We start from the raw sequence: 15,989 nt of genomic DNA, 5'->3' as shown, positions 1-15,989 counted from the left end.
CTTCTACCTGCCCTAAAAAATCTTCTAATTATCATTGTGATCTACCCAACAATATCATGCTTTGAGAAGGGCACAACAACTCTGTGGTATCCTTCCCAATCATTCATAACCTCACTCTCATCATGAGAAAACATGAGGTAAACCTCACTGGAAGTACACCAGGCAAAATAACTGACCAGTCCTCTTGACAGTTTTATAACTCTCATTCCATTAAATAAGCCAGGCTGCCAAAATCACACATTCTATAAATCTGACAAAGATTGAAAATCCCTGGGAAATTATTATTTTAGAAAGATATTTCATTAAATCAGCAAAGTGATCAAAATGTTACCCGTCAGTAACATTTAGCCTAAAATAACTTCCATCACTTCTCTCTACAGGTGACTCAGCTAATCTAACCTGCAGAGCTTTCTTTGGCTACAGTGGAGATGTCAGTCCTTTAATTTACTGGATGAAAGGAGAGAAGTTTATTGAAGATCTGGATGAAAATCGAGTTTGGGAAAGTGACATTCGGTAAAATAATTTTTGGCTTTTAATTTGTGAAGTCGAGATTAACATTTGCCCTGTTGGCAAAAAGAAAACAAGTTAAAAGAAAAAGTCTTTATTGTTTTACTATCGTCAAAATAAAAATACGGTAATAGGTAATTGCAAAGAACCAAAACATTATTAAGAAACTGTGAAATTGCAAAACATGAATGCCATTTACAATGAATGTGAGAGAAATAAAAAGGAGTGCTTTATTAAGGACTATACTGAGTGTCAGACCAAAATACCTATAAAATATTTAAAAATGTATTAATGTACCTTTTGTTTGTAAGAGCGTTTTTTTAATTGTTGAAAGAAAGCATAAAAAAGGTACAAGGACTTAATCAAACACAACCTCTGTTGTTTCCTTTTCGACGTTTTTATGTTTTTGAGCCACCAAGTGAAATAGAAGCATTGATGAGAGTGATAAAGGATATACAAAATGGTTTTATCACCTTTCTTAGTCTAAGGTCTAAATATTTACTGAGTGGGAATGACACCAAGAAAATAGCCATTTAAAAATACTATCTATTTTTTTTTTTTGAGACAGAGTTTCACTTATTAACCCTTGGTGGAGTGCCGTGAAGTCACAGCTCACAGCAACCTCCAACTCTTGGGCTTAGGTGATTCTCTTGCCTCAGCCTCCCAGTAGCTGGGACTACAGGCACCCGCTACAATGCCCAGCTATTTTTTTGTTGTAGTTAGGCCAGAGATGGGTTTGAACCCATCACCCTCGGTCTATGGGGCCGGCACCCTACTCACTGAGCCACAGGTGCTGCCCAATACTATCTATTTTGAAGACATAATGTTGAAGCCTCTTTTAAAAATGTATTTACTTACTTATTCACTTACATTTGAGTATCAAGCTATTTGATATTGACTAAAATTATGCTTAGACAGAGATACTTAATTTTTTTTGGTAATGTGAATAAGCAAAGACTTTATATATTAACTAAGTTGTACCCAAATCAAAATGAAGATCATTTCTAGACATCCTCCCATCCAAAGGTTTGATCTTCAGAGTCTATATAAGCATTTTAATCATGATTCCTCTTTTTAAAAGTCAAGACTTTTGAAACATTATGAAAAGTATAAGAGAAAATGTTTTTCAGTAGAAAATAAAAACATATAAAACTGTTCACATAAAGTTATTTCTATTGGAATCTTTTTTCTAGCAACAAATACACAAGAATATTGCACTGTACAGTGTTCTAGTTGGATTCTGGAAGGCCCAATTGGGCAGTTCTCCATTACGTACTAAATGTTTTTCTGCCATTTTTCTTATCTTAAACTTCACTGTAATCTTTTACCCATACTTTTTTTTTTTGCAGTTTTTGGCCGGGGCTGGGTTTGAGCTCACCACCTCCAGTATATGGGGCCAGTGCCCTACTCCTTTAAGCCACAGGCGCCACCCCCCCCCCATATTCTTTGAAATGTTAAAATTTAAAAAAGAGCTCCTAACTTTTACCTCTTCTGGTTTACTGTATGCTCAAGGAAGGTTCTAGAAAGGTAGTTTTCTTTAATTCAGCCCTAGGAGATGTTGCATGGAGTTTAATTACCACCTCTGTGGGAGGGTAGAGGTGGAAATGTTAAAGGAAGGGAAAGGGAGCCCTAGTTTGGAGTTTTCCATTTTCTCTGAGAAATTGCTAAATTCTCTGACAGTGAGATGAGTGTTTTCCATTCCTTATAAATGGCATGGTTAGACCCTTTGTCAGAACTTTTAGTGTACAGGTGTATAATTCCCTATTTCTCTTAAAATAAGCTATTTGTTTGTATCATTAATAAAATTCAGGCGAGAGTTTTCAAATGAAATGTCAAAATAGCTCAGAAATTTTCTTCCCTTTCTTTCTATTTTTTAAAAAAATTAACTTGGTATGTAATTAGGGCTTCAGCCTAAGGCATAGAATTTCTTTTCTCACCTTTGCATAGTATTTCTTCTTAAAGGGAAAGCAATTTATAAACTTTTTCTTCAAGGTCTCCCTCACCTCCTTATTATGACAGTGTGATTGTCCTGCTAAGAGAGATAATTAACTGCAACTTCATTAGCATCTACAAAGACAAGCTTCTTTATTAGAAGCGAAGAAGAAAAGGACATGATATAATTTAATTAACAGAGCATCAATCCCTAGCCAAACTTGAAGCACAGATTCTGTAGGTATTTTCACATCAGATTCAGATTCATCTACATTTCTTTCTTTTTCGTGTATGTGTTTGTGTTTGTGTTTGTGTGTGTGTGTGTGTGCCTGTGTGTGCGCTTTTTGCTTTATATTTTAGAATTCTTAAGGAGCATCTCGGGGAACAGGAAGTTTCCATCTCATTAATTGTGGACTCTGTGGAAGAAGGTGACTTGGGAAATTACTCCTGTTATGTTGAAAATGGAAATGGACGGCGACATGCCAGCGTTCTCCTTCATAAGCGGGGTGAGTGTAACCTTCTAAGCTTGAGTGGTCAACTGAAGGTACAAGGGGAGGGAACTCACTGGCAATCAAGAAACAAATTAAATTGTATTTTTCTATGCAAAGTTATACTAAATAAAATAATCACATTAGTATTAGGTCATATCCTAATACTAATAATCTTATTAGTATTAGGGTCATCGAGCCAGACAGCACAATGGATGGGTGACTAGCTCAGGCTCAACAGCCAAATTTGGATTCCTTGCTCTGCTTTAATGCTACCTGAAAAACCTTGGGCAAGGTATTTAACTTCCTTGTGCTTCAGTTTCTTGATATACAGAATGGGGGAAATAATAGTATCAAGTCTTCAATGTGCTATAAGCATAAAAGAAGATAATGAATGGGAGGGGCTTGACACAGAGCCTGTACACAGAAATTACTTAGTTCAATGCTCTATATTATTATTAGAAATACATATGAGTCTCTTTAAAATAGCCTAAATGGTGTTAAGTAAAAGACTGTGTTCCTTATAGGAAAGCTGTTCCTTTAGTGAAAGAACTATGTCTGGTGCGTTCCCTATCACAGTGCTTCTTGACGTTTATTTTTCTGACTTGGATAAATTTTACATGTGCAATAGCTTCACATTATTAGTAATAATTCATTATAAGAAAGATAGGTGGTGGTTGCTTGCAGTGCTTGCTACACTAACTCTGACTTCACAGCAGTCCCATCACCTTATGCATGGAGTTAAAATGTAGATAAATGTATACTGAATGATTTGACATGAGAAACCGCTGTAAAATACGAGCCATGCCTTTTAGTTAGTAAAATTGTCCATATACATTATAAAAGAAAAGTATATTTTCTCTACATTATGCTAAGTGAAAACTTTCTAGTTCTTGGAACAAGTACACTGGATAGTCCCTTACTCAGCAAATTTATAACAATTTTAATTTCAAAGCACACGTTTAATCCTAGAGTCTTTGAGGTTTGAAAAGAAAGAGAACATTGAAGACTGTTCTCCCTATTTGATTGGGCAATAGATTCCCTTTGAATAATGAAAGCTATTCAGACACATGCCACTGTTGTCAAGGTGACTACAGTATTAAAATAGTCTACTTTGGGGGGATGTGAGTCAAGGAGAAAGGTAAGCGGCAGCTAGAAATGTAATTGTTTCTTTCTGTAGTTTAACGTATAGTCAATCAGTGAAGGGATTTGAGCCGAATCTGTGTGCATATACAAGGACAGAAATTGCTTCTCAGGGTTGGAAGCAACTTAAGTGTTGTGTAATTGAACTACTTATCCTTCAACAATATCTTCCAGAGTCATCTACCAAGTTTATATTTGATTTCATTCCCTCTTAAAGAAACACAGTCTACCTTGGAAAATCTGCCAGAAAGCATCCCTATTTCACTGTCTAGCCATTGGCCCTGCTTTACACCTTTAATAACTTTTCTCCAAGGCAGCCCTTCAGATGTTTGATGATAGTCACCATTACCCTGCCGTACCTTTACTTTGCCACCTTCAACCTCTTAAACTCACTTTATTTATTCTTCATTTGTATGAATGAAATCATTTCATGCTTCTGGTCATTGTTCTAATTAAAGAGTTTATTCCTTAAGAATAGGTACAAGAGAGAAGATACAGGGTACATTTAAAAATCTATTGACTTGAATAACATATATTTCTCTTTGGGATAAAGTTGGGGTAAGAGTTTAGCAATCATAAGTGGAGAGAAAGGAAAATGAATAGTACTTAAGGATAAAGCTATTAAAGCTCTGTTTTTGCAGATGGGCGCACAGCCAGGAAGGGTCAAACACACCCCAGGCTATTGTTAGCATGTGTAGCTAAGGTTAAGTTGCCTAAAGGTACAAAAGCTTCCAGTTATAGAAAAATAAATGATTGAAAAATAAAGGAAATTATTTTGAAAAGCTTTTCTAGTAATATCTGATTGCTTAAACATGAAAAAGAAAGTTGTGGCCAATGGTGGAGTGCTTTTCAATACTTACGTCTATCACAGTGTTTTTCAAATACGTGTTTATGTCAATGGCATTTATTTATAGAAAACGAAAGCATTAAGAAGGGACTTTGGTCAACATACGACATAATCACAACTTTGCCATGCCTGCAAGGTTTAGAAGAGCAGGACATAGTATATATGAGCTGATAGGTTCAGACCTCGGATCACTGAGTCCCTGAAAAAGTCAAATTTCTGTCATGCTAGTAATTAGGGAATTTTAAGATGAGTTGATACATTACTCAGGAGACTAAGACACAGAGAAGGAACTGGAAGTTATCACTGTTAGTCATATTTTTCTGTCATCAACTCATAAATTTATAGGTCTTTAAAGTCTTCCTTTTTAAAACCTCCCTGGAGTGACATGTTAAAACATTTGTTGAATACAGATCTTACACACCACAAACTGTCATTTCTTCTGACAGGCAGACTTTTCGGAACATACCTTTGCCAAAGTTATCTAAGCATTTTTTCCTCCACTGTTACCTTTTGTTCAGTATTGTTGACATAATAAAATAATTTCAGAGCTCTCCAATGGGTGGCATGGATTCTTTGAAACATCACTCCCTTATATCAAATGAGTCTTCCTTGATGCCAAGGGGCTAGTATAATAAATAATTCAGCTCTGTTTGAGCTAGGCTAGATTCTGAATCAGTCTTTTATCTTTATAAAAGAATCATAATTGAGTGAAATCCTGCTGAAAATCTCCAAAAAATTTTGACCATAAAAAAACATTGCTTGAGAGTAGCCAAAATTATCAATTTCTACAGCTAGAGAAGGAATTTGGATAGTTAGAATCTTGTCAGACATACTATATAGATATATTTCATTTACTATACAGAACATTAGACTGTGCTGTGAGACGGAGATGAAAAATGAAGGGACAAGGCCCATGGGCCACACTGGTCTATCACTGCCCTGTTCCTTACCTCGCATTCTCACCAGCACCTCCTTTCAGTACTCTTTGCCCCATCCCTGACCTGGCACACTTGAAATTAGATCCTGGCTTCAAAAAGAACCAAAATAAAGGGTTTACAAACCAGTTACTGGGTTATTTCTTGTTCTTGCTGTTACTGCCCATACTTGACAGAATCCTGCGTCTCAGTCACTAAATCTTTTGCCCAGACACATTAGGGTGGGTTTCTAATTGCTACTGCCTACATCACCATGGATCAAACACTGACTTCAGTTTTCCTCCACAAATCAAACCTTTCCTAGTCTCTCCACTTTTTTGCATTTTCCACTTTCTCTGACACACACAATACTCGAGATGGATGGCGAGGAGCATCGTGCTCTGGCCTCAGGCTTACCCACTCTTGCACACACCAGCTAGTCCTAAATTCCTCTTTACTCTCTGTATGTTTTGTCCATCCTCTCAGCGTAGACAGGTGTGCTATCTGAAGCAAAGCACTTTAGTGCTGAGGAGCATAGACGTAGGAATAAGGCTCAACTCCATTCTTGCTAGTGTGCTATCTTGGGAACATCTCTTACTCACTGTGACCTTCAAACTTCTCTTCTGTAAAGTGGGAATAATAATAAGACCTATCACACAGAGCAGCTATGAGGATTAAATGAACTCATATAAGCTAACACTTACACAATGTCTGACACATACTTAGTACCAGTAAATGTTAACCAGCTATTACAAGATTTCCCTACTCCAACTATGTGTTACTCTGGGTAACGAAGGATACAACAATTATGTGTTCCATTAGGAATTCCTTATATTTCTAACTTACCTTTCCTTCAAATGGTCACTTTAGTTCCTGTGATTTTATTTCATTGATTCTGAATTTGACCTTATGATAGGTTAACTTTCATTTGAATGTTTTTTCCTAAAGAAAACCTGTATTTATGCATGCATTCAAGGATCATTAAGAACCTACTATGTGCCTGGCATTGTTCTAGACACACATAAAATTAAATGAATGGGAAATAAGAACCAATATAATTTGGAATGCCATCATCTACCTTTTAAATTACACTGATATTGAACATTCTTCATGTAGAATTGTGCTTCTTCATGAATGTTTGACTTTGCAACTGTCATATTAAGGATGTTCATTGGTGGTTCTGCTCTGAATGGTTGTGTTTACTGATATTCATTACAGAAATATGGCAATGTATTCGTCACAAAATAGTTCAGGAACTGGCAAGTGTCTATCTGAGAGATTTAGCACTAGTTAATCATGATAAACATCTAGATTTTCTCTCTTCTGCCTAAAACCCCTTTTATATCTTGTGCACACTCTCTCTCTCCCTCCAAAGAACATAATCAATAGGAATTAGACTTGCTCAATAAACTCCCTAGTCCTAGAAATATCTTTAGTAATGTAATTAAGCGCACATCATTTAGGATGCATTGTTTGAAAGCCAGGTGAATTTAGACGCAGTAGACTCCTTAACCCTTCTTGTAATGAGTCATCTTAGTAATATGTGCCCCTGTTCTTGTTAGCACGTGTCCAGTGCATTTATTTACTGAGAGGCACAGTAAGATCATAGAACTGAGTAAACATCTCTTGGATCTGGCTATTTGACCATTGATTTCAGAATGTGTAAAAGCCAAACCTTACTTAGATATTAAAATTTCCTACTTCTCTATATGACATTATCTCCCCGGAAAGACAGTGACTAATGAAAAGCTGAGTTGCTGTCCACGAGTCACTTTTACTGAGTCTTAGCTTAGACAACAGTAAAATATGGAGGAACTTTTGTTATTTTGCTGTATCATCTCTAAATCAGAGCCATGAGGTTTAAGAAATCTGAATAAGATTTGACATGTTGCAGTCAAAATTTTCTTCTGTCCTATAACGTTTTTCTTTCTTTTCTGTCCCTCATTTATTTAAGACATCCAAATATCTTACCCTAATGTTTATTTCTTGGTAACAAATGCCAAAACAAATAACCAAACCAAATATACTTGGAGGTTATTAAGAATGCCGATAGTATAAATTATCCAATACTAATGATTTTGTACCTTTGAGCTTCTTGGTGGGTCATCCCAAAAAGGCCACTGATTGCACAGTTAAGTTACAGGTCTAATGGGTAGGGTCCCAGCCACATACACCAAGGCTAATGGATTCGAACCCAGCCCAGGCCAGCTAAAACAACAATGGCAACAACAACAACAACAAAGATAGCCGGGCATTGTGGTGGGCACCTGTAGTCCCAGCTACTTGCAAGCCTGAGGCAAAAGAATTGCTTAAGCCCAAGAGTTTGAGGTTGCTGTGAGCTGTGATGCCACAGCACCTTACCCAGGGTGACAGCTTGAGATGCTGTCTCAAAAAAAGAAAAAAAGAAAGAAAGAAAAGAAAATTAATGTGACCTAATTCCTTAGATATAGAGTACATGATTTAAATGAGATGAGCCCCAAGTTAGTTTTGCTTCAACAGTGTAATATCTTTTAAAATATCTGTTGATCCCAGTTTTTGCTGATCAGTGATAGTCAAGAGATAGGTTATATAAGGTTGTTTAGCCTTTTAGGCATTTGGTGACTCAAGTTTTTTACTGTAAATAAGAATATCTAGTAGCATCTGCGTTAGGAATGAAAAGGAACACTTTTTTGCTGATAAGTAGCTTATTTCTCAATTAATAAATAATAATAGGATAATCTTGGACAAAATCAATGCAACATGCCAAAAATGATAAATTCTTCGGTTTTTATCATTCCTATTGATCATTCCTATGGTCCAAAGCTCTTAAAATTTTATCATGCATGGTCATTGTCATTGGAAGTCCTTTATTTACCTTGAGTCCTACGCTTGTTTTACTAACTAAATGCTAAATTCTTGATAAAGATCTTTAACTTATATTTCTCTGTTAAATGCTTCCATGTACTAACCCCAATTAGTAAGTGTAATGAGTGGATTGACTAAGTGCATTCTGAGTACTCTAACCTTTGTCTACAGCAGGGTTTCTCAATCTTGCCACTATTGACATTGTGGGTAATTGTTTGTTCTGGTAGGCGGCTGTCCGGTGCACTGCAGATTATTCAGCAGCCTCCCTTGATATCAAGCAGTACCTTCTCTGGTTATAACAACTACAATTGTCCCCAGACATTACCAGATGTCCTGGGAGTTAAATTGGCCCCTGGTTGAGAAACACTGTTCCACAGTGTGGCTAATCAGAAACTCTACCCCTTCCTGAAAATGATTTCAACACCTGAGCTACTCCAAGTAGGGAAATTCAAAATTGAAGGACAGGTACTTTCATCCTGAAGACCTTCCAAGATTATACCAAACATGATTGGAAAGCCAACTGAAGGGGTGTCCCATAAACCATAGGAATTGATAAAAGTTATACTCTGTGTTTCCTCTCTTGGAGAATTAGCCAGAAGCTCCTAGACCACTGCTTCCCAAACTATAAGCACACAGAAATCACCTATGAGATTGTTAAAAAGTGTTAGTCTGAGGTGGGACTCAAGCTTTGAATTGAGGAATCAAATCAAATTCCTTACTGATGCTGCTGCTCATGGTCTGTGGACCACAACTAGCATGCCAAGGCCCTTGCCAAGATAATAGATCCTTCTACTAAACTTTGTGGCATCTAATAGTTAAAGAACAACTCATTCTCTTGAGCTCACTGTTTACATGAGGAAAGGATGGAAGCTGAGTAGAGGCAGTCAATGGGACTATTTCCAACTAATTGCCTCATTCTTTTTACATGGTCAGCACCTCTGAACCTATTTGAACATTAGTTCAGTGCCCTCAGTCTACTCTTAATGAAGTTACTTGCCTCATGTATTCAATGAAATTGTGCTGTTTGGAACACATTTGTTACCCAGAGAGATGTCTGAAAAGACACTCTTCTCTAGTATTAAAATACTTAACCTCTTAAACACAGAGGGCCTTTAAATTCAGGCCCATTTCCTATACATCCCATTTTTTCAAAAGGAAATACATTTAAGAATGTCTCAACAACATATATGTGGTTATATACATATATTTGAGCCTATGCAAATAGGTTATATGTAGTGTTAAGCCTCTGCAAATGACAATTACCAAGGAGAAAGGAGATATACAGAGAACAGTAGCATTATGTGGGCATGGTATGGGAATTGAACTGCCATATAACATTGATCAATGATATGGCAAAATTTTAACAAATGAAGAAATCCCACAATAATGCAAACTGGATAAAACTATTCTTATGTGTTCCAAAGTTTAACTCACTTAAACAAGCATCAGTCTAACATCCAAGAATGGCTATAAAATACAAGGAAACTTAATGTTAGAACAGAAGGAATCCACTGGACCTCAGATCTTTGTATTGGAAGATAGCAAGCAGTTTTGAAAAAAAAATTTTAACACATTTGCAGGAAGACAATGGATACGATCTAGCACACACAGCAACGTTCCCTGTGTCATCAAAGATCACAAATGAGATAGTATATCGATGGCCACCAAACATTTCATCTTCCTACTCAAAACCACCTTTGTATTCTCATTGTTTCTAGGTCAAAACAACCTGTTGATGTGTTTTATAACCCACTTGAAATTTCACTTCACCACAGGCTGCTTACAGGAGATAATTTGTGTAATGTTGTCATATGAAAAAGTGATAAATCATTCTCATTGAACAAATATGTATTGAGTGCCAGCTATGGGCAAAGCAGTGGGTTAGATGTCTTTAGTAGCTGACTCCCTGCTACAAGAGGGATGTATACCACCTTTCTGGAACATTAAAGCAACATTATTGGGGAGAGGAAGATGGCTGTGCATTTTTATGGCTGTGAATTCCTATATTTGGTGGAGAAATGGCACAACTGGGTCAGAAAATGTAAGGTATAACTTTTAATAAGTAGTTCCTGTGTGTCAAACTTTGACAACCAGGTCAGTAAAGTGAGAAATTAGATGCGACACATAAAAAATGCTAACTACTCTCTCAGGTCAGATAGTAGGAAAATGTTGATTTCCAATAGATTACCATGGTAACTTGTATTAGATTTTAGTGTTAAGAATTACATTTGCCATCCATAGAAAATATGTTAGCTATATGTCTCTACTTTTAGGGCATATATTCTATACTTAGCATGAACTCTATGATGTATAATATATCTGGAAGTTGATTTCTCCAAATTGAAAGTAGACATTTAAGTGCTATTAAAATAGACTTTATTTTTAATTCAAAAAGAAAATCCAGTGGTGTATTTAGGATAGCACATAAAGGTCATGCTTAAAACCACCCCCAAATTACTTCCATTACATGAAATTTGATATGAATGATAACTGAGTAGGGGAAAAAGAAGAAATTATGAACTGTGATGAAAAAATAGAGTTACTTGAAAATGTTTCATTTTTGACTCTTCAGTTGTGTGTGATTACAACAAGTATCTTTGTGTCATTGTCCCTAAGACCCAGTATGGGAATCCTGAAAGACCATTTAAGGCAGTGGGATCAATAGTACCTATGATTAGACCATTTGTTAGATGTTACAGATTCTTAACGTTTTAAGTCATTGTGCCTCACTTTGCCAATTTTGAAAATAAAATGGAGTGGTTGCTCTTCCTATGGATTTTCTTATGGTTTAAATGTTTGGAAGTTGACTTTAATTTTTTAGTTGGAAAATGCCTATAATTGCAAAGCAGAAATTTCAAGTCCTTCTGATATGCAACTATAGTTAGATGAAAGTACTGACTTGTAACGGTTGCCAAATCCATGCAAACTAAAATGGAAGAGGCCATTACCAAAGCCTGACAGGATTAAACATAAATTCTCAGATTTAGATCCCTTTGGAATTATAATTCTAGTACTGGATTGAATGTAAATTTAGTATGACTTGAAAGTTCATTTATAGTATCCCACAATTTTGAGGTAATAACTCACAGAATTGGGTGCAATTCTGATTCTGCCACATGAACAAATATGTCTATAGTATTTAATTGCTTTAGTGTTGAAAGTAGCTTAAAGGAATACCTTAAGGATGTCACAATAAGATTCCATTTGGCTGTCTTCCTAAGTAGACTGATGACAGAGGCAATTCAGTACTAACATAAAAACCAATAATATTAAAATATATTTTCAATGGTTGACTATTCACATACTGGTTAGTCCCTTCATGTGTAAAACAATGCAATTAATCTAAATGAGATTTGAAGTATATACCTCCTGTAACATCAGATTATGTTTTATTTTACATTTTGTGTGAATATTATAAACTGTGCCAAAAATAATTATTATTTATGTAGAGAAAGTCTCTATAGTGGTATTAACAAATTCCTGTCAGACTTGCCTTGCTGAACCAGGCATCTTTAAGTGATGGTTGCATAAATAGTTGAATAAATAATTAATTAGGCTAAAGTGGTTATCAAGAGGACTTTTAGCAGACCATAGCTGGCAAACCACCTTGGACAGCTCCATTCCAAACTATCCAGAGTAAAGGCAAACTGTGCGCTCTTTTGTAGTATATTAGTGTTTAAAGTTGTAGATCACTTGCCCACTTCAAAGTTGCATGAAAACCTTAGAAACATATGCACAAGAACATTCCAAAGTATTAGGAGTGATGATCCCAGGGTGGTATGAATCCATCTGGTCTTTAATCTCTTCTCATCGTGCTTATACATTTTCAAATTCCTTACAGTAAGTGTGTTTTATTGAGTCATACAAACGGTGAGCAGAAAATAAATCTATATTGATATAGCTACTGAATATTTTAAAACTGCTTACAGGAAAACTATCGTTATTCTCTTTGCTATAAAATCAAGTTGTTTGCACATTTTTAAAGTAAACGGAAATTTGTTTGCTTGAATGTACGCTCTTATTCCCACTGATTCCCCCATGTCTGCCCATATTAGAAAAAAATGACATTTTAGGGGACACCTTTACTTCTGTATTATTTTCTCAATCCATTCTAGTTTTCACATACTGAAATCCATATGCAGAGTGAGATGGTAAGATAATTCCCTGTTATTTGTGAAGCAGGGTTTTGTTCTTGCTATTTTGGTAAAAGACAATTCATTCTTGAGGACAAGCCCTTTGTGTATTCCAACTACAGAAGCCACTAAACCACATGAACCCCTGGCTTTGTTCTCAACTTTGTCATGGTTTAAGAAGTCATTTATTGCTCAGTTAGGTGGAGGAAAGTCATGGTATATTCTGTTATTGGTAGTTCCCCAAACGTGCCCAATTCTGTATGGGTTGTTAATGGAAGAAAAAAAAGTTTTTAAAAAAGCTAATAAAGTCTTGAATGTATCAACTAACACAATGAGAAAGCAAGGTAAATTTATCAACAATTTATGAGCATGTAAAAAAATAAGAAAAAATGTAAAAATTTACCAGCATGTTTATATATTCAGAAAAGAAAATGTTCAAAAACATTCAAGAGAGAGAAGAAAGAGATTTTTCTGTTATTCCCACTGAAAGACGTGAACCAGGATATGGTTTGATTGTTGTTCCTGCTTTAATAATCTCTAGCTCTAGAATCACCAAGATTCTGAATGAAACGTGCCTCACGAGAAAAGCTATTACCAACAAACAGATTATGCCGAAAACAATCTATTCTAATGCTTTCAATAATTAGGAAATACGTTAAACTCCTAAAGGAATAGAATTAAAATGATAACATAAAATTCTGAAATGTATCAATGCATTCCATTTTGTATCACATAATAAAACAATTCTTACATATGTAAAATATTTTATAAATTTATTGCCATCAATCAAATATACTACAAATCATTATAGTATCTTTTAAAAGAGCTCCATATTTCTGTAAACAAGACAAACATGGATTCTTCTTTTGGTTATCTGAGGAGTCCAGATGTTCTGGGTTTTTTGGCCAACCCAAAGCATTCCCAATGGAAGACCAAATTGTTTTAACTGACAATACATCCCCTGGTGGAGGATTGCTTTCAGGATAAACACAGCATCCCTTAACAGAAAAGAGTAAAGTAGCGATGCCACCTTCACTCTGACAATTTTCTCCCAAGAGGTGTTTTGTAACAATCCATCTGTGCCTGTCTATTTGTATGACATGTTAAGAAGGAAATTCCTAGCACAGAGAAAGCAAATACGTTTTCTTCTAAGGTATTTTCTTTTAGGCATCAGTGAAGTTTGACACCTTGATATACAATAGCCCTGTCTTCTAAGCTGGTCACCTGAGGCCCTTTCTGTTCTTTATTGTAGCAGTATATTTCTTCTTTGTCTGGCTTCTCCCCATCATACTTAATCTTGTGAGATTTAAGATAAACGAGGCCCTATCTGAATACTTGCTTCCTGTGTGTGTGTGCAAATACATAATTGTCTATCTTCATCTCACATTATAATCTTAAATAGAGATATTTCAAACACTGCTTTTATAACCTAAAGGGTAAGTTTTCTGCAAGAAAACTCTGTGTTAGTAACTCCATATTGTACATTTTGGAAATACCGTAGAACCTCCATAGCTGACCATCTCCCTACATTGACCACCTCCTTAAGTTGACCTAATTTTCACAAACCAGACCTGAACCATATTTAGGTATCAGTGGGCCTAGTTCCTTACCACCTCTGTGTGTTGACCAGTTGCTACAGTCCTTTGTGGTCAACTTACAGAGGTTCTACTGTATATGCCAATTTTCCACAAAAAGAAATCATTCCTACTGTTTTGTATAGAGGATTAAGCATCATACTTACTACAACAGCCACCAATATCATACCTCATCTGAGGAATTACTGAGAACAGGACATTCTCCTGGCAAGGCTGGAAATCTCTTGTGACTTGGAAGGCAAGCCACCAAGTTTTGGCCTAATGTTGGGAAACCTGACATAATGGGTGCCACAAATTTAAAAAATATATATTTATTGACAAGGTACATGCTTTTTTCTTTGAAAAGAATAAAAAAATAAAATATTCAAGCTGAGAAAACAAAGCATGAATTTGCCTGTCTTCACCCATCACAACATACATTTGCTTTTGAAGTACTCCAGACCACACTACTTTCTGAAAACCTTTGCAGATACTTCTCCCCGGGCCACCCAGTGTCTGATCCCTACCCCTAAAGTCCCCCATCAGGAAGACACACGCACACACATACACAATACACACACACATCCCAAGTGAATTGCTCGCCTGGCTCATGATTATGCTACTTATAGTACAGCATTCTTTATACTTCTACACAGTAAGTTTATCACAGTGATACTTGCTCAATTATTTATATTTATTACTTTGTTATTAAATATCTGCTCCATATGCTTTACTCTATTAACTAGACCTGAGTTCAAGACAATAAGCATATTTCATTTATCAACTCTATCACTAGAACTCAAAAGCACCACATCTGGTAGGCAGAAGGCACTTATTAAACAAAGAGAAAAATGAATTCATGAATGAGATAAAAGAAAAGGTTGAATAGCAGTATCAAAGCTGTGAAGCAAGCCAGGTGTGGAGACTCACACCTGTAATCCTGGCACTTGAGGAGGCCAAGGCAAGAGAATCACTTGAGGCCAGGAGTTCAAGACCAGCTGAGCAAAAGCGAGACGCCATCTCTATGGAAAATAGAAAAATTATTGAGGCGTGGTGGTGGGCAGCTATCGTCCCAGCTACTGGGAAGGCTGAGGCAGGAGGATAGCCTGAACCCAAGAGTCTGAGGTCACAGTGAGGTATGATGGCACCATTGCCACTGTACACTAGCCAGGGCAACAGAGTGAAACTTTGTCTCAGTAAGAAACAAAAAATCAAAACAACAAAACAAAACAAATAAACAAACAATGATGTAAAGCAGTACATGATTGATTTCCAAACGCTAAGTGAATACAAACTTACTTAGTTCTGTAAATCTCTTTAAGAGTGTGTTGTCATTAGATTTATGAAGGAAAGATAACTTTTTAATCTATGAATTGACCGTTTTTCTATAATAAAGTTTTATTACCAACTTAATGGACTTCATATTAAAACCATAATTAAACCTCATCAGTTCCTTGAACTTTACGAGACCTTGACTAGAAAAAATGACTCACAGAGATATTCTTGGAATTTTAGAGTAGAAACTCATAAAAATCCAAAATTGGATTTGCTATTAATCTAGTCGTTTATTCAACAAATATTCTTTGAGTACCTACGATGTGTTAGAC

At 36.0% G+C, this 15,989-nt stretch overlaps 1 protein-coding gene across 2 annotated transcripts in view; it reads left to right on the top strand.

The window, feature by feature from the left end:
• IL1RAPL1 (interleukin 1 receptor accessory protein like 1) overlaps window positions 1-15,989 on the top strand; it is a 1,308,770-nt gene that overhangs the window by 1,269,125 nt on the left and 23,656 nt on the right. For both annotated transcript variants that reach the window (XM_003793744.2, XM_012807604.1), the window contains 2 exons: window positions 381-513; window positions 2,800-2,945. In XM_003793744.2, coding sequence (XP_003793792.1) covers window positions 381-513; window positions 2,800-2,945 — 279 coding nt within the window. The remainder of the gene's footprint in view (window positions 1-380; window positions 514-2,799; window positions 2,946-15,989) is intronic.

The sequence above is a fragment of the Otolemur garnettii genome, unplaced genomic scaffold, assembly GCF_000181295.1.
Source record: "Otolemur garnettii isolate 467f Iridium unplaced genomic scaffold, OtoGar3 scaffold00072, whole genome shotgun sequence".
NCBI lineage: Eukaryota > Metazoa > Chordata > Mammalia > Primates > Galagidae > Otolemur > Otolemur garnettii.
This window is presented reverse-complemented; position numbering and strand designations above follow the sequence as displayed.